This window comes from Marmota flaviventris, chromosome 2, assembly GCF_047511675.1.
Source record: "Marmota flaviventris isolate mMarFla1 chromosome 2, mMarFla1.hap1, whole genome shotgun sequence".
In the NCBI taxonomy this organism is placed as follows: Eukaryota; Metazoa; Chordata; class Mammalia; order Rodentia; family Sciuridae; genus Marmota; species Marmota flaviventris.
Genome location: NC_092499.1, coordinates 151,364,632 through 151,385,723, shown reverse-complemented (window position 1 = coordinate 151,385,723; position 21,092 = coordinate 151,364,632). Strand labels below are relative to the sequence as shown.

The 21,092-nt window shown below is 36.1% G+C and overlaps 1 protein-coding gene across 9 annotated transcripts in view; it reads right to left on the bottom strand.

The window, feature by feature from the left end:
• Positions 1 to 408: 408 nt before the first annotated feature.
• Positions 409 to 21,092, bottom strand: part of Tjp1 (tight junction protein 1) — a 228,627-nt gene continuing 207,943 nt past the window's right edge. For 4 of the 9 annotated variants that reach the window (XM_027954011.3, XM_071608674.1, XM_071608676.1 and 1 more), the window contains 11 exons: positions 20,726 to 20,826; positions 17,145 to 17,495; positions 16,570 to 16,809; positions 15,054 to 15,926; positions 14,829 to 14,926; positions 14,000 to 14,227; positions 9,659 to 9,825; positions 7,233 to 7,710; positions 5,493 to 5,710; positions 4,152 to 4,295; positions 409 to 1,963 (listed from right to left, as the gene is read on the bottom strand). In XM_027954011.3, the coding sequence (XP_027809812.2) occupies positions 1,869 to 1,963; positions 4,152 to 4,295; positions 5,493 to 5,710; positions 7,233 to 7,710; positions 9,659 to 9,825; positions 14,000 to 14,227; positions 14,829 to 14,926; positions 15,054 to 15,926; positions 16,570 to 16,809; positions 17,145 to 17,495; positions 20,726 to 20,826 (2,993 nt within the window). In that variant the 3' untranslated portion in view covers positions 409 to 1,868. The remainder of the gene's footprint in view (positions 1,964 to 4,151; positions 4,296 to 5,492; positions 5,711 to 7,232; positions 7,711 to 9,658; positions 9,826 to 13,999; positions 14,228 to 14,828; positions 14,927 to 15,053; positions 15,927 to 16,569; positions 16,810 to 17,144; positions 17,496 to 20,725; positions 20,827 to 21,092) is intronic. The other 5 variants (XM_071608673.1, XM_027954019.3, XM_071608675.1 and 2 more) reach the window with 5 other exon arrangements.

Below are 21,092 nucleotides of genomic sequence, written 5' to 3'. Positions count from 1 at the left end.
CCTCCTTGATAGTACTGGGGATGGAACCCAGGGCTTTGCACATGCTGGGGAAGTGCTTCATCATTGAAATACATCCCCAGTTCCCATGTTTTCTGGGGAACAAACCATATGCAAATTGGTCCTAGTGAACATACACACACACATATACATACATGCTCATAGTGCTCTGAAGAGACAGTCTGCCTGCTTCTTTTTCCTACTCACTGGCTTTGACCTGAAGCCCTTCTGACCAGCAATGCCCACCCCACAGTACACACTGGCCACAGGGAACAGACTCTGAATGTGCAGCACCAGATCTGAGGCAGCAGCGAGTGACCTGTATGAAGAGGATTAATGTGTACAGGATTTAAGAGTAGGATTATAAAGTTTCATGAAACTAAATGTGGGCAAACAAACCAAACCAGAACATTACTTTAAAAAGTTTTATTCTGCAGATTTAGAAATTTGAGATTTTTAATAACCGCAAAAGAAATTCAGTCACACCTAATGATTGATTAACAGAATGTAGTGGTGTATTATCTAAACAAAAATCGTGCTGATGTGCCATAATAAATTGTCTATTAGTAAAAAAATACACTTTAGGGCACAGCATTGTATCACAAATTACAGTAGGGATACTTTGCAAGAATTTAATCAAACTAGAGAATTCTGAGTAACTGTCTTTTAAATGCAGCACTTAAAAATGTAACAACTCTGTGCATTCTTTTTCTTAAAAAAATGACCTTGTATGTGTCATAGAAATGCTGCTTTATTGCTGCAGAGGTCAAAGTTCAAGGCTCAAGAGGTACAGGAGAGAATACAAAGGTAGCCTTTCTTAGAAATTCTGTTTTGTTTATGTATAAAAAAGGTAAAGTTTATAAAAGTTAATTTACAAACCAAGAACAAAAGTGGTATGCACGCATTTATGTACAAGCATCCTTAAAACATCAAAGTTTCAAATGCCAAAAGAACAGAAAACCACTGCCCCTTGTCAAAAAAAAAAAAAAGAAAGAGGAAGAAAAAGAGAAAAAGGAAATTTCTAAATCATACCATACACCATTATTTTCTGCTAGGTGATTACACATTTCTGAAACCACCAAATTCACAATTTACTCAATCTTTTCCATGATACAGTATGTAGATGTGCACAAAAGCCATAAAAACTCAGCAATACATAGCAAGAACAATCTAAGAATTAAAAACATGAGGGTAAGGCATTCCTGCTGGTTAGTATTTCTGTGGTGATATGGTTAATTTATAGATCCAAAGAGGCCATGGAACCAGTCTCACATGCTTTGGTGTCCTCCCTAAGAAAAATGTGTTTTCATATACAATAAGTAATTGTCTTTATTTGACCCTCCCCCCTCCCCAAAGTTATAAATTCCCCTGCTGTACATTTCTGTTAAATCCACTACACTGGTTATATATTCCAGGTGCATTTAAAAAATGTGTGCATATTACCTCATGCATAATAAAATAAAATGTGTATGCTAGGCCAGGGCCATAATAAAGTTTCAAACAGTGTACTTTGGAAAGAACAGAACTGAAATGCACCCCCATTTACTGGCTGGTATTTTAACGGAAATCAGTATGTGAAGTTAAGCAGTGAATGTAAAAAAGTACAAAAATCATTACAAAACAAAATATCTTTGAACCTCTAGCCAATACCAACAGTTCTTCAATCATAAACATGCAGTCTGTAGCATGTTTTTAGACCATGGTTCAGGAGCATGCTCACTAATCTTCATAAGTTCCAACAAATGCTTAATACTAACAAATTGTAGTATCAATTCTAAGAAAAGTATAATACTTGATAGAGTGGTTCCATTTAAATTTAGTAAGTTCAACCCGGTTTCACATTATTTAATCAAATTCCTATATTTTAAGAATTAAAAATGGTCAATCAGGACAGAAACACAGTTTGCTCCAACAAGATAATTTGGATCTCCAGGAAGACACTTGTTTTGCCAGGTTTTAGGCTCACCTATGAGATAAAGAGAAATAAATGTTATTTATAGTTAGCTAAACTGTTATCCATAACACTTCACAATTATGGGCAAAAATAAATACATTTATATTTGATATAACTTTCTTCTATATCTTTAGCATATTGTATATATATTAAAACTCTTAAGTGCTACATGTTAATGCAGTGTTGCTGGCAACAAATAATTTGAAAGCTGTTTCAAATAACTTTTACCGTTAAGTTCACTGGCCTTTTCAAATAATGAATGAAGTTATGTGCCTAGGACAGATCCAGTTTGCCCCTGAGTCTACATAATTATTAAAAACGTCTTTCACTTTTAAAAGTTTGGAAAATAATTATATGATCATCCATGTGAGAAGACATCTGTTATGTTTGTTCATAGACCAAGAAATTAAACTCCTGCAGAATCTATCTCCTAAAGAACCTTTCTGCCTTACAAAATCAAATCAAAATAAAAACCAGCAAGACCGCCCCACCCAATTCTTGTTGTGCAACAAAATCATTTGTGGACCTTTAAAAACTCACTGTCTGTGTAGGTCTAAGGCAGGTAGTGAGCTTTTGAGCTTTTAATAAGCTCTTGGTGTTTTAAGATATGAAGCTAGCATTAAGAATCTCTGGGCAACAGGTATTAAATGTAAAGAAGGCCAAAACATCTGTATGTCTCTGTGGCATCCAAGATGACAGTCAAAACCACTGACTTTTGTTTCCCTTACAGCAATAACTTTCAACCAGAAGTAACTGGTTCTGTGTCCAAGGGACAATGTCTGAAGACTTTTTTTTTTGCTTGACACAACTGGAATATAGTGGGGGGAGAGTCCAGAAGAGCCACCAAGTATCTGGTAGCAGACAGAACAGCCCCAACAACAAAAGATTATTTGGCCCTAATGTCAAGGGTACCAGTTGGGCATGTTTTCTATAGTAAGCTATACATCACCTAAGTAGTATTTAGAGTCAGTAACATCTTATGATAGGATCAGTGCTTTCTAAACGGTGATTTAACTTCAGATACAGATGGGCTTGTGTATTACTGGAAAGAGCAAACTGTTCAGGTGATCAGAGAATTATAACAACTCTAGACATAAACAAAAACATCTCATCTTTAGTCTTGAGTTTTTGTTAGGATTATGTTAGTAGTTAAAATCTATAGTGACTTCTTGAGGGAATATTTATAGCAGCAACACATTCTAAAGCCATTTAGGATTCATACAGTTATATTTATCTTCTGGGTAAACATACTCAAACTTAACAGAATAAGTAATCTAACACAACTAATGTTTTATCACATAAAATATTGGATATAACAAATGTGGAAATCATTAATCCTTAATATAGTATCTGGAAAAAGATCATTTAAAAAGCAAGTAATTATCTTAAAGATCCCATTCTAATTTGGTTTAGAGCAAAATCAGATCTCATGGTATACTATCTGGCTTTTGGAATATACATTTTAAATGCAGTTTCAACCTAGGCTAATAAAATGTTTAATGGAGTCCTTGAAGAAATAGATTTAATACCTGGCATGTTAAAAGTTATTTATTTTTTTCTAAAAGATGGAGTATTTATAAATGAGGAAAAATGCTACTTATATACAATTTTTTTTTTGTTGGGTTATTTTAAAATATGCTCCTACTATAATCTTTATTCCACAACCTCTATTTAATAAATCTACTAATTTATCAAAAATTCAGAAGCAAAACTTTAAATTCTTATTTCTCTATACTAGATTCTCATAGAGTGATGTACCAATAATAAAGACAGTTCCAACTGGTAACTGACTTAAATCACTTAAGGAAGTGAGAAAATGTGAAAATGCAAGAGAAACTTTGAAATTATGATCTTAAGAGCAAAAAGTCATTTAAAAAATAGAACTTTTAGAGTTTTACACTGAAAAACCATGGCCAAGTATGATCACAGTGGAAGATCTTTTCTCTTTTAAGTTTCTCTGGTATACATGTTTTTTAGATTAAAAAAAAATTAAAAATAGTAACCAAAAATAGAAATAATTACATGAAGGGACCAAATCATTTCAGTAAAATGATAAAAATTTGTTGACACTGATGATGCCTACAAGGCCAGAGGAACAGAGGTAAAGATCTGCTAACATACAGCATGGGAGCATGATTAGCCCAGTTTTAATCAATGACAGTACCCAAAGCCCCCAGAGGACAGAGTGAAGACAGCATACCCGACGAAGAGTCGGATGATTTTAGAGCAAAAGACCAACCGTCAGGAGTCATAGACGCACAGTGTGGTAAGCGCAGTTCCACAGGCTTCAGGAACTTGAGGCCATGGGGCCCACACATCACTAAGGGACTCAGCAGAGTTTCACCTGGAGTCAGGGAAAGGGACAGGCAAGAGGTGAAATGAGGATCTTTCTTCTAGACACATAGTTTTCTCCTCACCCCACTTCTAACTATATACTATAGAGCCAAATGGGATTAGTTTTCTATAGCACTACTGACCCATAACAGAAGCCACAAATTTAATTCAAAATTTTCTCACAGCCAAATTAGAAAGTAAAAAGAAACAAGTCACACCAATTTTAATATTTTATCTAACTCAATAAAACTGAAACATCATTATTCCAAAATGTAATCAATACACTAACACTTTGAAATTGGTATTTTACATTTCTAACACCTTTCAATTCAAGATAGCTACATTTCAAGTGCCAAATATCCACTGTAGCTATTAGCTACCACATTCAACCATATAGGTCTACACTGCACAGCATATTCAAATGTACTTTCCACAAATATCACTTTTATCTTCCATTTCTCAAGTCTGTTATAGACTTAGTTTAAGAAATTCATGCAAGACCAACATAATCAGTCCTATTGGTTTTTAAGACAAGCTATCCCAAAATTAGCATGTAGAATCAGATTTCAGTATTCTGGCAAAATATAAGAAAGTAAGCTAAGGTCAGTGTAGTCAGAGAAGTAAAGTACTGTTAAAAGACATAATACAGCTCATCATAATTTCACTCTGATAAGTCCAGGAAGATTGTGAAAATAGCAGCATTCCTAGTTCCTTAGGAAGCGCAGATACACTCTGATATCTTCTAAAAATATTTCATTTATTCTACTGAGTGTTTACTAGTGGAGTGATGAGTAAGACAGCATCTGTAATCAGGTGACAGGCAGGGCAAAGCCTTTCTGAGTGGGGCTCCTTAATCCATCTCCACAGATGAAAGGGTAGAATGGTTCAAAGACAAATTTGGTTAGGTCAGCCAAGACTGCCTGGCAGCCATGTGTGAGGGACATCTAGTGGCCTGTCACCTGCCAACACTTTGGATTTCATCATGAAAGTAAAGAATGCATTGTGGAAGGTCACTGTGGTTCCACTATGGACGACCCACCACATGTCCATGATGCTGCTCCCTTTCACAGAGCTCATTTGAGAGGTCCTCCCTGTTGGAAGGAACATGCTGTGGTTGGCCCAGAGTGAACAGAGAAGCTGCTAGCTTTTATCCCACAGGGCAACTTTAAAGTTACTAGAACTAAGCAGAAATATAAATAACATTTACCTTTCTCTTTATCTAAAGGTGGGAGGATGCTATTGTCTCGGCAGACCTTGAAATAGATTTCTTGCTCAATTCCTTCGGGAATGGCTCCTTGTGGAATAATTATACTAACACCAGTTTCTATGGAACTCAACACCCCACCGTTGCTGTTAAATATGCCTCGGGCTGTGGCAACCACAGTATGACCATCTTCATCTTCATCTTCTTCCATAGCTGAAGGACTGAGAGTTCAGAAATAGCTAATAAGTAAATTCCTAATAACACACAGGAGTTTTCCCTTTATTAACTATTTAATAGGTGGTTTCATTTTATTTCTACATACGATCAAGAAGTTACTTTAACAAGATAAGTTTTTAGTCAAAGATTTTACCTAGAGAGATAATTAAGCATATTTTTTTCTTAGAGAAATCAATTGTATTTCTGATAGCTAGTTGAGTTAGCATCATTACTGACTATGCAATATGAGTGTATAAAATCTGATATCTTGGCTTTTAATAAAAGAAGGACATTTCAATACCCATCAACGTATTACTTTTTAAAATTGATGGTTAGTCACAATTTAATTGGTAGCATTTTCTTTAATCTTCTTAGTCATACATGTAACTATGGTGTTTACAGCTGAGAACATCTTAGATTTGATAAAGTCTCTCTAGGATTTTAAGTGTGCAGATGCATGGCCCTTCCTGAGCATTCCCCTACCAAACAACCATACTATCAAAGCCAAGGCTTCCAAGGTTACAAAAGTAAAGTCCCTGGTATGGGTACATCCCAAAGATCCATGAAAGAGAAACTAGGTTAACTTAGTACAGAAGAATATCAAAGGTAAAAAAAAAAGATGTGGTATTAATGACTGCTTAAAAAATGGAGTTTATCAAGACTTTCTGAAGTAAAGTTTTAATCCTGAACTTAAGGTGGGCAGAAAAATGGACCAATAACTTAGAAGCATATAAAGGGCAGCTGCAGCTTCATTCCAGCATGACTGGAGTGTGAGGGATGGAATCTTATGGCACAATTGCAAGATTAGCAGAGCCCACTGCCTGAGGTGGTAATACCATATAGTCCCTAAAAGTAGGAGTCCCCTGTGGCCCATCCCTGACAACCTGTGAGTTTGAAAACATAACTGGACTTAGGAGACTGATATGATCTGATATGTGGCCAGATGGGTCTGGTCAGTCACTAATGAGAAAACAGAATGCATCTGAGTGAGATTCTAGGTAGGTTCACTTTGTCTCATTTGCTCAACCATCTTATTAGTAACTGTTGTTTCATAATTGCAGTTTTTGGGGTTATTACATCTCTATTTTTCAGTATCCATGATGAACAAATAGAAGATGAGTAATACAGGTACTCATTTTTCTAAGATATTCTTCAAATATACCTCAGTAGAAGTTAGGAGGTTACAGGAAACCATGGTCAGCTAAGAGTATGGGCTTTTAGGTCAGATGACCAGGGGCTGAATCGGGTTTACCTTGCCCTAGCTATGTGACCCTGGGCAAACTGTTTTCTGTCACAAATGGATAAATGACAATACCTACCAATCATACATGATTATTAGCTTTTTAATGTTATTAACATCTGATACCTCCCAGAGATACAGAATGATATTCAAAACAAGGACATTGTTTAGTTTATACGTAGAATTACAATTATCATTTCAAGTCCAAAATCACATAAACTATATTGAACTTAACATAAAATAAATCAAAGGGCTAATGTTTACACAAAGGCAAATAAGAATCTTACCTCACAGGAATAGCTTTAGGCACTGTGCTGATATTATTTATTTGATATTTAGGCTTATCTGCATGGATGGAGAAAGTTTCAACTCCACTGTCAAACTCAGGAGGCTGTGCTGAACTGTGTGCTTTCATAAGAGTTTTTGGAGAAGTGGGAGCTTTTGAAGACAAGTCAGGTTTATGTACAGTTTCACTTGGCAGAAGATTGTGATTGAATTTTGGACTTTCAAACTTGCGTTCAAATGGTCGGGCAGAACTTGTATATGGTTTTGGTGTGAATCGATTGTATGCTGGAGTGATCATTTTCTGAGTCTGCTCAGCTCCGTTAACTGGAGCTTTATCTGAAAAATTTTTCTGGGGATAGAAAGTAGTCTGAGCAGTCTCTTCTCGGTTTGGTGGTCTGAAAGTTGTTGGCTTACTTTGAGATGGAGGTGGGTCTGGTTTGGACACTAAAGAATTCTGAAAATCCAGTGATACTGAATTACCTGAAAAACAAACATGAAAACATTTTTTAAAATTTCCTGAAAAAAGTTTTAGTAGCCCTCTGATGTCTTGTCTAGCTCAGCTTGTCCTTGTGCTGGAGTAGAAGCCCAGGTCTGGGTAGTACACTCAGAGCTATTAGTGTACTCTGTTGCCTTGAATTCAGGGTCATGCTGTAAGGGTCCTGACCTCCAGAGACTAGTGTCTGAGCAACCCTCTTCCAATATCCACCACAAATTAGAAACAGAATGACAAATTTGATTCATTAAAAATTTCAGTAATGAATAGCTCACCATGACCAAAGTTAAAGAAAAGAGCCACATATTAGAAGATATTTACAAAATATACACCTAATAAAGTACTAACATCTAAAACCTAGAAAGAATACCTATACATTTGTTTAAAAAAAAACAACACCACCCTCAACGAAACAGAAAAATGGGCAAAAAATGAAAGTGGCAACTAGAGTGCCCATTAACTGTACAGTAAGATACTTGACCTATTAGGAAAATGTAAAGCAAACCCCAAAATAAACCATTAAATACCACTTCACGTCCATTGGAATGGTAAAACTGAGAAGTTCAATAATGCCAAGTATTGATGAAGATGTAGAACAACAGGAATTGTATTGCTGGGGGCAGTGTAAAAAAAATACCAACTGAATTCTGTGAAATTAAGGATAAAATAGTACCAATGCTTTACACACTCTTCGATAAACAGAATATGGAAATGTAAAAATAATGTTTCTTTTATTAAATCAGCACAGCTTTGATACCCAAATCAGACAAGAACATTACAAGAAAATTATTAATCCAAATTCCTCATGAATATAGTAATATAATTTACCACATTAAGTGAATGAAGGAGAAAAATCATTTGACCATCTTAATACATGAGAAAAAGCATTTGAGAAAATGCTTTCAGCAATCTAGGACTAGAGGAAACTTCCTAACCATGATAAAGGACAGCTACAAAAAACCTACAGTAACATCATAAGGGTTAAACATTAAATCTTTTCTCCTTAAATCCATTATGTCTTGGCATCCCATATATAGGACACCGATAAAAATTTAAACCGAGCAATGAATATAACTGTTGCTCAATTTAAATTTTTATAGGTGTCCTACATGTAGGACCCTGGGACATAATAGGTTAAGATGGGCGAACCTGCGAAAGATGTCTGCTTTAAGTATTTCTATTCAACATTTCACATTTCAGGAGGTCCTGGCTGGTGCAATAAAGCAAGAAAAGAAAGAAAAGGCATAAAAGATGTGAAAATAAGAATTAAAATTGTCTTTATCTGCAGATGTGATAGTGTGTGGAGAAAAATCTCAAAGCAGTATCAATTTAGAACTACATAAAATTTGTTGGTTGAACACTTACATAACCTGAAATTTGATTCCTATGTAAATAACAAAGAAGTTTGTTGGCACTAGCAAAATGTCTGTCAACAGGAGAATGGATAAATACATTTGCTATATTCCTAAGGTATAAGATTACATAGCTATTTGAATGAATACATTGGATATATGTTATCTGCCTCGTTGAGAATTTTACCAAGAAATTAAAAAGACAAGGTGCTAGAGATAACATTTTATGGTTTTCTATGTCTACGTGTAAAAATGGAACATAACAATTTTTAGAAACCATTCTTCAAAAGTATAAAAATTTAGACACACTGGTAAATCTTCTTCCAGAAGATTTGAAGACTAGCATAAAATTAAGCTATGTTGCAACAAGATTAAGATCTGTTAAGCTAAAACACTTGTCCAATATAATGGTCACAGTCATAAAAACAGAAGATATACTTTTAAGAAAATCCTTAATGTTCACTGATCCTAGCCCAAAGATTATTTTTTAACATATAAACCACTTAGCTTAGAGAATACAAGAATTTAATTTTATAAGTTATCACTATATTATAATAATAATGTCAACTTGTGAACTTCCTACCTTCACCATGTGATCCCTTAGAATGTATGTGAAGAGAAGAGCTGGTGACAGGCTGAGCTGGCTGGGTGTACTGTGAGGGCAATGGAGGAGGAGGAGGGGTGGCCTGGATTGGGTCATAGCGTTTCTCACCAAATGATCTATCCACAGCATCAGCTTCTGGTTTTCCCCTATTAGGGGAAAAAAAAAAAAAAAAAAAGAAAGAAAGAAAATACCAACCCCTGAATATGGACTCATTTACAAAACAAGTTCTCATTCTTCCAAATATCCCTAAACTAGGGAGGGAAAAAAAAAAATCCAAAAATTTCACAATTTTTTTCTCATGAGTATGGATAGTTATTCTATCAAAATATACAAACAAATTCAACAATTCATCAGCACGAGAAATGTCAAGACAGCACAGATACTTAATAATATTAGTAAAACATCAAGAAAATAGCAACCAAAAGGTGGATTAAGTTTTGGGTATAATTTTTTAATAATTGCAGCATTTACAAAACAATAATGGTTGGTAGGTTTAAGGAAGTCTTACAAGTATTTTATAAAATACACCTTGATACAAGTCTTCCTTAGACCCATTTCTGAGTCCTTTATAGACTCACTTCCGATTTTATATCTTAAGGTTTTAAAGTCTTGGAGTCCGGTATACTTATATCATCATAAATGATGATGCCAGACACCAGAGATTGGCAAATTTACTCACTGAGGTGCCAAACAAGTTTTTGGCTTTTTGGGGATATGGCCTCTGTAACAACTATTCAGCTTTGACATTTTAGCAGCCACAGACAATAAGTCAATGAATGGGCATAGCTGTGTTCCAGGAACACCAAAAAACTGAACGTCTCTTACTTTAAAATCTCCCCTTGATTGACCAGATAATTTTGTTGTTGTTACTGACTGCTAAAGCAGCAGATATTACTTTATTTTGTGAAGCTCATTTAAGTCAAATTGTTATACAGATTTTATTTGTTTCAGATTGCCAATTGTTAATATATAACACACAAAATTCAAACAAAAGAAAACTTCTAAATAGACCCATAATTGTAACATTGTCATCTAAACCTTACTGCAGAGTGCCAAAGCTGCACTGGCTTTATGTGCACAAACAATAACATATACATTTCAAATACATACTTATTTTAATAGAAGACTTTTGTGAAGATAGCTAGCCTTATGATTAGCTTTAAAACTATGCTGTCATTTTGAACTTTCATGCATTTAGACTAAACATTTGGAGATGCCACTAAGATCTGGAAGTGCACATAATGCCAGTGACACAGTGAGGGACACCTCAAGTAACAACCTCACATTAATGCCAGTCTTACCACTTGACGTTCCTTTTCAAGTAGTCATAGCTAGTGTAAGAGCCAAGAAATCTAGGTGATGGCAAAGCAAGCGCAATAGAAAAATGAAAGAAAATGGTCAATCTAACTAAGTAAATTTGCAGCAAATGGAACTCAAATGTCATGTCAAAATATTAACCAACATCCACCATGTCAATGTCAGCATAATTTGGTTCATAAAAGAAAATTATCACTGTCATTTAGGAAATTACCAATATATTAATATACAGTAACCTGTACCCTGCCTGCCTACCCTCCACATATTTTAATTAGGGTTGCCAGTGAAAAGCAATTAATGTTTTTGAGCGCCACTCTCCTTCACCTTCTGCTGCAGTTGCTAATGGTGAGCAAAGAAATGAACCAAGTTGGGGATGAAGCTCAATAGTAGAGCACTTGCCTAGCATGTGATAGGCCCTTGGTTCCATTCCCAGTACTACACCACACACACATGCATGCACGCGCGCGCGCGCACACACACACACACACACGGATAAAAGAACCAAATGAAGAACCAGTAAAACCAGGGATAATCAGTAGATTCTGAATATGTAAGAGTGAAATGTTCGAAAAAAGAAAAGGCCTGGTCAGAAGAAATTCTCCAAGTACAGACACATGAAAAAGTGATAACGTGACAGCTATACTAGTTCCCTAGCAGGGTAATAATAAATCAGTAAAAGGAAACATGCATACCTTCGAATCACGACTATGATTAACACACATACATTATACATTCTAGTAAGATTTCATTAATCTCAAGTGGCAAGCTAAGCCCTGTGATGGGTGGATCCAAAGCTTCCATGCTTACTTCTACAGTCTCTCATTTAATGTTCATATGATACAAAAACAATTTGCCATCAATCTCTAATACACTTAAGTTTTTGTGGTACTGGGTATTGAACCCAGGGCCTCCTACATGCTAGGCAAGTGCTCTACCACTGAGATACATCACCAGTCCTACACTTAGTTCCCTGAAAAGCAAAACAGATGTTATTTTTCTTTCAAAGGCAATAAATATATCCTTGACCAGCAGCAAACACTGATTCTTCCCCCAGAGCTGTGTTAAGGAAAAGTTGGGTGGCTGATGCACCTACTACTTTGTGTCCTATGTTGAACTTCATTCACTTGACAAATAATTACCAACCCTCTACTGTATATCAGGCAGTATTCTAGACTCTGTCTGAAAGTTACATATCACAAATAAGCTATTAAGTCTTTCTAGAAAGCCAAAATAATCCAAAATCAAGTATGCCTTTCAACTGGGCATGGTAGCACACATTACAACCCAGCTACTAGGAAGGTTGAGGCAGAATGATCACCAAGTTCCAGGCCAGCCATGGGAACACAGCAAAACTGTCTATTTAAAAAGTGTCTGGGGACATAGTTTAGTAGTACAGCACCCCTGGGTTCAATCCCTAATACTGGTGGTGGTATAGTGGTGTGGGAGAGTGTTTTTCATTTGATTCCCTAGCAAAACTTTTACTTACTTCTTATAGCTAAATGTATTCTTTTAAGGTCATATCTGTTCATCAAACATGCAAAAGGATAAATAAAATAATTAAACTACATTGCTGGGCCCTTTTCTGACAGGAACGGAACGATATGAGTCTCATGGTGTATGTAAAAATAATTACTGTAGGATATATCCTTCTACCTTGCCAAAGGTGAGCTCATATGAGTCTTAATACTCTATCTAAATGTTACTGGGCACCTGTATAGTTTGTGCTGGAGGAATGTATGATAATGTCTTACATCAATCCCCACTATAGCACTCAGTATGCATCTGTATTTCTCATAAACTGTTTTCTTCTACATGCATAAAGATTTAAATAGTTGGAAAAAGAAAGTCTTCACTTCAAATAATGTACGAAGACAATTAAAATTGGTTTTTAATGTTTGAGGTTTAAAAGTATATTCTAAAAGAATTTTCAGTCAATAGTAAATGACAAATGAAACATGGGTTGATACTACCCCAAACATTTGGGTAAATAAAAATCTAGGTGCTTTTTATCTTTGACACAAAACTGAAATGGCTGATGACTTCTGATGTGTCAACTTCTTTACGCTACACACTATAGTCCCAGTTATTCAAACAATCATGCAGGTGCTGTTGTAAAGGGACCTTTTGGTTATAATGCCTCTCATCAGCTGATGTTAAGTTCATCAGAAGGAAATGATGTGTGTGAGCCTGACATAATCAGACAGAGGTCACAGGTCTTCCCTGAGCTCAAATACTTCCCAGCAGCTGGTTTGAGGATATGAACCCACTGGTGCCCATGAGGCTTTATACCCAACTCTCTGCACCAGACCCTATGAATTAGGCTGCAACCAGAAAAAAAAAAAAAATACCAGCAGGAGACACAAACATACCAGGAGGGAACAGATAGGGAAAAAAAAGTGTCTGGGGACACAGCTTAGTAGTACAGTACCCAAGTGAAGAAACTTGAGGATCAGTCCCAGCTCTGCTCTATCATTTCACTTCATTTAATCTTGGTTTCCTTGTCTATAAAACTGGACCAGAAATCTGTAGTCCCCTCAAGCTTCAACAATGAAAAAGACAAGTTTTTTTCTTGCTTGGATAAATAAAACCAGAACAAACAATCTAGTATTTCCCTCCAGTGTTCCCTTCATAGCTCTATTTTCATATTTAAAAAGTAAGAAAAAGAATCATCAGTGAATGTATTTAAAAAAAAAAAACAAAACAGATTTTACCTAAAAATCAGGATCTTTACAGTTTACTCTCGTTCCTCAAAAACTCTTGATTTTAGCATGTTTTCTAAAGCAAAATATACATATATAAATCTGATATCAGAGATTAAGAACACACATTTAGCACTAGAACATATGTATAATAAGGAACTCCTAAGTCTAAGAAAACCATGTATTATGTGAAACTACTTTCTTAAAAAAATATATTAAACTTCATGTTAATAATTGCGTTTTACACAATTGAACCTTTATATTTCATCTAGTTTAAAAAGTTGTCTTAGGTGAAATTACTTACTTAGAAGAATAACCAGAAAAATTTGGTTGATTCTGAGAATGAACTGATTTTGCAGGCTCTGAGAGATGGCTGGCAGGAATGTGTGCAGAAGGTTTGTTCTCAAAACTTCTTCGGTCAAAGTATGAGAGCTGTTTTCGATAGTATTCTTCATCTTCCTCCGGATCATAATGATTTGATCGGACAATATCTTCAGGTGGTTTCTGTTGAGGTTTTTGAGGTTCTGGGATCCTGGCAATGAATAAAACAACTTTTTAGACTGACTACTGTGATTTTTGGAATCTGTACAGTCAAAAATGGATATTTGAAGCCATATGTGGTAGTGCACACCTGTAATATCAGCAATTAGGGAGACTGAGGAAGAAACTTGCAATCCTCCTGCCTCAGCTTCCGGAGTGTCAGGGATTACAGGGGCATGTCACAGAGCCCTGCCTTAGCACCTCTTTAAAATGCAGAAAACAATAGTGTGGCCTCATTGTGCTGATATAATTATTAGCACAATGGCAAGAACATTATGCATGCTCACTAAATGATTACTTGTAGTGACTTAAACCAATCTGAAATTGCCAAACATAACATAATTAGGGCTTTAAATTTTTTATTAACCATTTGCTGAAAAAAAAAATCTCTTTTCAAAAGATTTATTTCTTGAAGGTACACATTATCTGCCCCTTCCTTAGGATCAGTATTCTGATTAGGAGAGTCGGCAGTTTTTATTTAAGAAGAAATCCTCTTTTTTACAACTCTCCTCTGCTAACACAGAAGACTTTCTCATTAATTAAGAGTAAATTCCTGGTCAGTTCTACGTATAAACGCCACAAAGTGCACCCACCTGTAAAGAGTTTTGTCATGTTCACTGAATTGATTCTGAGAAGTGGCTTTAGGACCAGTAATGGAAGCACTTGGAGGTTTAGATGCTACTTCTGGAGGCTGCAAAAACAAACAAGATCGTTACCAAGCAGGGTTCGTTTAGGAGGGAGGGCACAGCTAAGAAGCATTCTAAACTGCTATGCACTCTCTGTGCCTATGCATTCAAGGCATACAGAAACACGTTTACCTTAAAGTTGGCAGTGTCATTCGTATCCTTTTTGTTCTCCAATGATGCAGATCTTTTGTTTTCAAACATTTTAACTCTGGTGAGCACAGATTGTGGTTTCATTGCTGGGTCTTCCTCTTCTTCAGTAAGATTTGGGGGAGGAGGCAGTGGTTTAGTAGTTGAAGGCAGAACTTCTGGTTTATGTTGAGATGAAGGTATTAGAGAAGGAACAACTGCAGCACCATGGAGAGGCTCATAATGGCCTGCTTTGGAGGTAAATCCTTGTGATGGTACTTGCTCATAACTTCGTGGGTACTGATCAAAATACTGCTTGGGATCAGAAGACTTAGGACCAGCTGAAGGATAGGGCTGTGCTTCTGGTCTGTATCTGTTATGCATGTCATATCCAGGAGCTGGTTGTTCTTCATGTCGTAGGGAGGAGGTTCTAGGTGGCTGTTCATATCGTGGTCTACTGTCATAGGACAGAGGTGCTGGCTCTTCAAAACGTGGAAAATACCCTCGTTCTGAGGACTCTTCAGGATGCTGTCTGGAGTCAAGGTCTCGAGGGTGCTGATTATCAAAAGAAGGTCGAGGCTGGTAGGACTGTTTGTCATCATAATATGACCATTGTTCTTCATATGCAGGAATTCGATCCTCATATCGTAGGCGGTGGTCATAGTTTCGAGAAAACTGGTCTGTATAGCTTGAGGAGTCGTATCTGTATGTGGGCTGCTCAAGATCTCTGCTGGCTTGTTTTTCCACATAGGGAACTTGAGCTTCATAGGTCATGTTTGGCTCTTTGTCTGGCCTCTGGCCTGTGTGACCAACAGTTGGTTGTTTCAAAACATGATTCTGTCTCATCATTTCCTCAGGATATGGATCCTTTCTATATACCTGTACAAAAATTTCACATTTAAGGACAAAGTTTTGTTTTTATTCTAGTATATTTTTATTAAACTATGATTGAATATTAAACTATGATTTTAATACATGAAAATGGTATGTTTACCATTTATTACCAAGATAGACAAATTAGTAAAAAAAAAAGCTAGTTTAAGTGAAAGCTCAAAATTTATAGTGCGGGTAGGGACTTTTAGGTTTTAGCATGTATTAAATGAAAAGTGAGTTAAAGATAATTATTAAATTTAGTAGAAAATTAATGCACTCAACTACTGATTCCACTTGATTCTGACACTGAAAATCAGGAAAATTTATGGACACCATGATTTATATGAACTTAGAAATGCTTGGATACGTCTCAACTACATATTAAGAAATTCTGGAAAATACTAAAAACCAAAAATGAAAAAATAATATTAAGAGCAAATCTTTAAAAGGCCTTTTCTCAAATAATCAGTATACCACCAGAAGCCATGCAAACTACAAAACTGAAATGATTTGTACCGATTTGAAAGCACCAGAGTATATAAGCCCACAGTAAAAAAAGCAAAAGGAAAACTTAAAGGGCAAAGCAAAAATGATCATGTGCTAGATTGATGGAGAGCAACAAATTAGTGCAACACTGCAGCACAGGTACCTTTGTTGGATCTACATGCGACGACAATGATGGCTCTTGGTCTCTTAGCATTATGTGAGCTGCCTCTGTACTTGGTGTTCTTAAAGAATCAGCTTGTGGTGAGTAAGAGGTGGAAGGAGCTGGGGTGGGCTCCTCCAGTTTGACATTAGTTAAATTTACATTATGATTAACTGCAGAGGTTGATGATGCTGGGTTTGTTTCAGGCGAAAGGTAAGGGACTGGAGATGAGGCTTCTGCTTTCTGTGAAGTGTTTAAAATATTTTAAATATAGTGTTTATGTTTATTGCTAACTTCCCACTTCAATTTATAGTGATTGGCAGACATATATTTTAAGTGTGCTGAGTAATACTGTTAAACTATGACCTCATGTACTAAATTCTTTTGAAAAGTTCAGAACATTGGCTGTGTAAGATTAACACACAAAATTTAGAATTGTCCTTGGTACTCTCAAATTGAGTTAAAGATTAAGTTGTAATCTAGAGAAAGGACAAAATATACCTTTTGAACTCAATCACCACATTCTAAAATTTAATAATGCACTTCTAACTATAAAACGTTGAATGCTTGCTGCTTACCTGTTGAGAGGCTGTCTTAAATCCAGGGGAGTCTATTCTATGAATAGGTTGTGGCTGAGCTTGTGGTGAGTAAGGAGGATATGTTTGGTTTTCATGATGCATTCCAGAGGAGTCCTCTCTTACAGGCTCAGAGGACCGTGTAATGGCAGACTCCGGTGGAGTCCCAACCTCATCATTAAGAGTTTCATCTAGTTCTTGATCAGTGTAGGCCCCGCCTTCTGTATCTGTATCTTCATAGTCAGAAGTGTGTCTACTGTCCGTGCTATACATTGAGTATTCACTACCTGGGGCTGACAGGTAGGACAGACGATCATCATGCAAATCAAGGTCATCACTTGTAGCACCATCCGCCTGGGTCAAATAAAAGTAAATTAAAAATTTTATTCAGTAGTTCTTTAAGAGATGGCCTTTATTTTACAAGGGAGATTGAAAAGGATACTTTTCTTTGGAGAAATCATATCTATTTCTTGAAATTTCTGGTCACAAAAGGTCAAGAAGATTGTACAAGCACACATGCAGACACATATAGCATCCCTTGAGATCTGAAGGCCTTGGATGAATGAAATATTGGTTGATCAGTCAGGACAAAACTGGATTCCAGGGCTCAGCCCCAGAGGACAATGAAGGAACTGACACTACTCACGTTCATAAAACCTACTCACTAGATTTTTAGACCAAAGTAAGGTGAAGAGGGAGAATGCTACCAAACCAAGCTCATACAAACAAGGACATACTGACAGAACAATGAACGTGAGAATAACTATGAAAATAAACCCACAGCTCAAGTTGCGTTAAGAGATAATACATTTATATTAGAAAGCAACTTTTTAAAAGTTGGTATTTGACCCTAAAAGCTTTTATGAAACATAACAGAAAATCATCACCTACATGGTGGTTGCCCATTCAATCAAGAAGACATTTTTATTTATTTTTCACAGAAGTAGTATCCAATGGATGGAGAAGTAGAAATGCAGTTATGTTTCTGTTTTTCAAGTAATTTAAGAGCTGAATTTGTTTCTAATGGTATACACTGACTAGCTTCTAAGTAGATAAGAAAGAGAAAAGTATGTGAGGGAAAGGGAACTATGGAGTTCCAACTATCAGGCTGTCACTACACAGTAATTTGAGACTAGTACATGGATTAAATAGAACAGTCCCTGAGGATCTTGCATAGATACTGTTCCTGGTTAGGCATGAGAGTCAAAGGGTCTGAAAAAGGGCCCAGAAGACAGAAAATACTTCTTCCATTTTATCACGGACTGAATGATAATCATGAAACTCTTGTCCAGGAAGATGTATTGCTATTTACTAACAGGCTGGGTTGGCTCTCCAAGTTTGCTATGCCAGATAACACTGTCTTTGGAGTTGAGCTGCCTGAAAGGAACTTTCCTTTAAGTCTTATGCTTGGCTCTGTAGGAGCCTGACCCTGAACACTGCCTTTCTGATAATAAAGACCAGGGCATGTCATGCCTCCCACTGGCTCTCGCTTTCATCAAAGCACATGCTAGGCTGGGAAAAGAGAGAATCCCAGGGATATGCCCTGTTAGAGCAGAATATCTGACTGAAGTCCCACTGCTTTCTGAATGCTATAATGGCTGCTGCAAAAGAGAATTCTTGCTACTAATCTTTAACGTGTCAGGAAATATTTAAGGCATGGGGAAGACTCACTTAAAACTCAACAATTCGTCTAGCTTCTACACCTTGTTTGAAATGCAGAAGTAAGCAACAACCTTGGGTTGTTTGGAACCAGGAATTGGTACATCTACACAATAAGAAAGCCTCAGGATGACTTTTCTTGATTGAGTAAAGAACGTACAAGAGTGTGTCAGATCTTGCCAAAAGGAACTCTTCCTAGCAATTAAGTCAAAGTAGTTAGTTCAGGAGAATGTCAACGTGAAACAAAGTGGTTTTATTTTACTAAAGGTAAGGAATGTATCTATTAAGATACAATCCAATTGAAGGGGACAGGAAGAGAAATCAAACTTGATTTGAACTTTTTGTGACTTAGGAAATGCACTGATCTATCCTAATAATTATAAACTACCTACTTTTTTTTCATATAAAAGACCTTTATTTTAAAACCAAGCAAAGAAAGAAGGTACATAATATCACAAAGAGAAATTATAGAAAATTAAGAATGTGACTTAAAAAAATCTCAGGTAATCATGTTTACTTTGTGCATTTGGGGAAGAGATTTAAAGACTTATTCCAAGGGTTCACTAGTGAAAGCTGTTAACCTGCAAGCTATCTACCTGACAAAGAATACTAACAGAATCACGTAGTTACAGAAGGTTAGTATGAAGACTACAATCCCATTTTACCAAATGCAATGAAAATAAAAATTGGAAATAGTGTGTTGATGTAAAGTGGTGTATTGGATTTTTTCCACTGTGTTTTTCCTATCAAGTGTCCCAGCTAACATGTAAGTTATTCAGAGTGGTCTTATGATCTCATTTGAATGGTCCATCCCCCAAACCGGTACATGAGAAAATTCATGGTTCTAACACGTTTCTTCAGGTGAGAACAGTGACACTACCTCTAGATATAAACATTTAACATTTCTTCTTGCAGAGGCCACATGTTCCTAAATAAGGGATACATGGTCCTATGCATGCAGCATGCACTGCTAGAGCACTTGTACCAACAGCCAGGCAGAGGAAAGAAGGGGTCATGCAGGGGCAAAACACAACAAAAACAAACCAACAAGGAAATACAAAAAGCAAAACAAAAAACCAGAGATATTCTCAAAGTTCCCTAACCACCAAAACTTTTTAATATTGTACTGATCTGAAGGTAACAGACATCAAAAACAAAGGTTCTTTCAACAGTATACTTTAGAAAACAACTCTCCAAAAAAAATAAACAGACCTTTCCTATCAAAAAAGGAAAGTGGTTATTTTAAAGCTGGCCATTTGGGTGTATATAAAAAGCAAAATTCAGAGCTAGAAAAGATCTATTGCTTTGTTCAATATTCCCCAGTATGTTGTAAGAATGAATGTTGGCAGGTGCTGAGTAGAAGAAAAAAAAAATCCCAAGGTAAAAATGTAAGGAAATATTTTTAAGTAGGCTTTTTTTTTTTTTTTTAATTTACAAAACTTTTTGGAACCTTTAATACTCTAGTGGCTACCATGACACTCGAAGAGATAAGGGCTGGTGATATTTCCCACCCACTGCTTGCCTTTAGAACAAGTCCTGACCCGTGTGCACCAAGGACAGCACTTCAGGAAACATTCATTTAGGTCATCCAAGTCCTCTCATTTTCAGAGGAAGAAAATGAAGCCAGGTTAAAAGTTGTCTTTCCTCAGTCAGAAAGAGGCAGAGTCATAAATGTTTTCCATTATCATCTGAGAATTCTTTTAAGGGAGAATCCCACAGGAGTGGTAGTCCATTAGGGAAGGAAATTTAAGAATCTCCAACTATTAAAAACAGTAGTTATAATCTCTACAAACAAACGATAAATGCATGAAAGCTAACTTTTCTAAAATTATTCTAAGATCTTGATCCATAAAAAAACAATGGTAACTTAAAGGTATCTACCTAACTTATCAAATGGGTTAAAAGAGTATTAAGAAATTTCTTACCTTTCCTTCAGAAACCCATACCAGCTGGTTTTGTTGTTGCTGAATTGCTTCTTTCAGTGCACCATACCAACCATCATTCATAGAATTTAAGTTTATTGTAGCTGAAAATAAATTTAACAATGTAGTTTTATGTTAAAACACTGCCCAAAGTTAGAAAAATTCAGTCAATTCTTCTTAAAATCATTATTGAAATGATGGTAGTAAAGGATACAAACATTTAAAATTTCTATTTTGGCATTATACACATTTTCTTTCAGCTGTTAATATAATGGGAAGCTTTCCAAGTAAAGGTCATCATATAAGTTTTTGTATGTGAAAGACATGACACTTTAACCTATTGAAGCTGGGACATTTTAATCTAAAATGC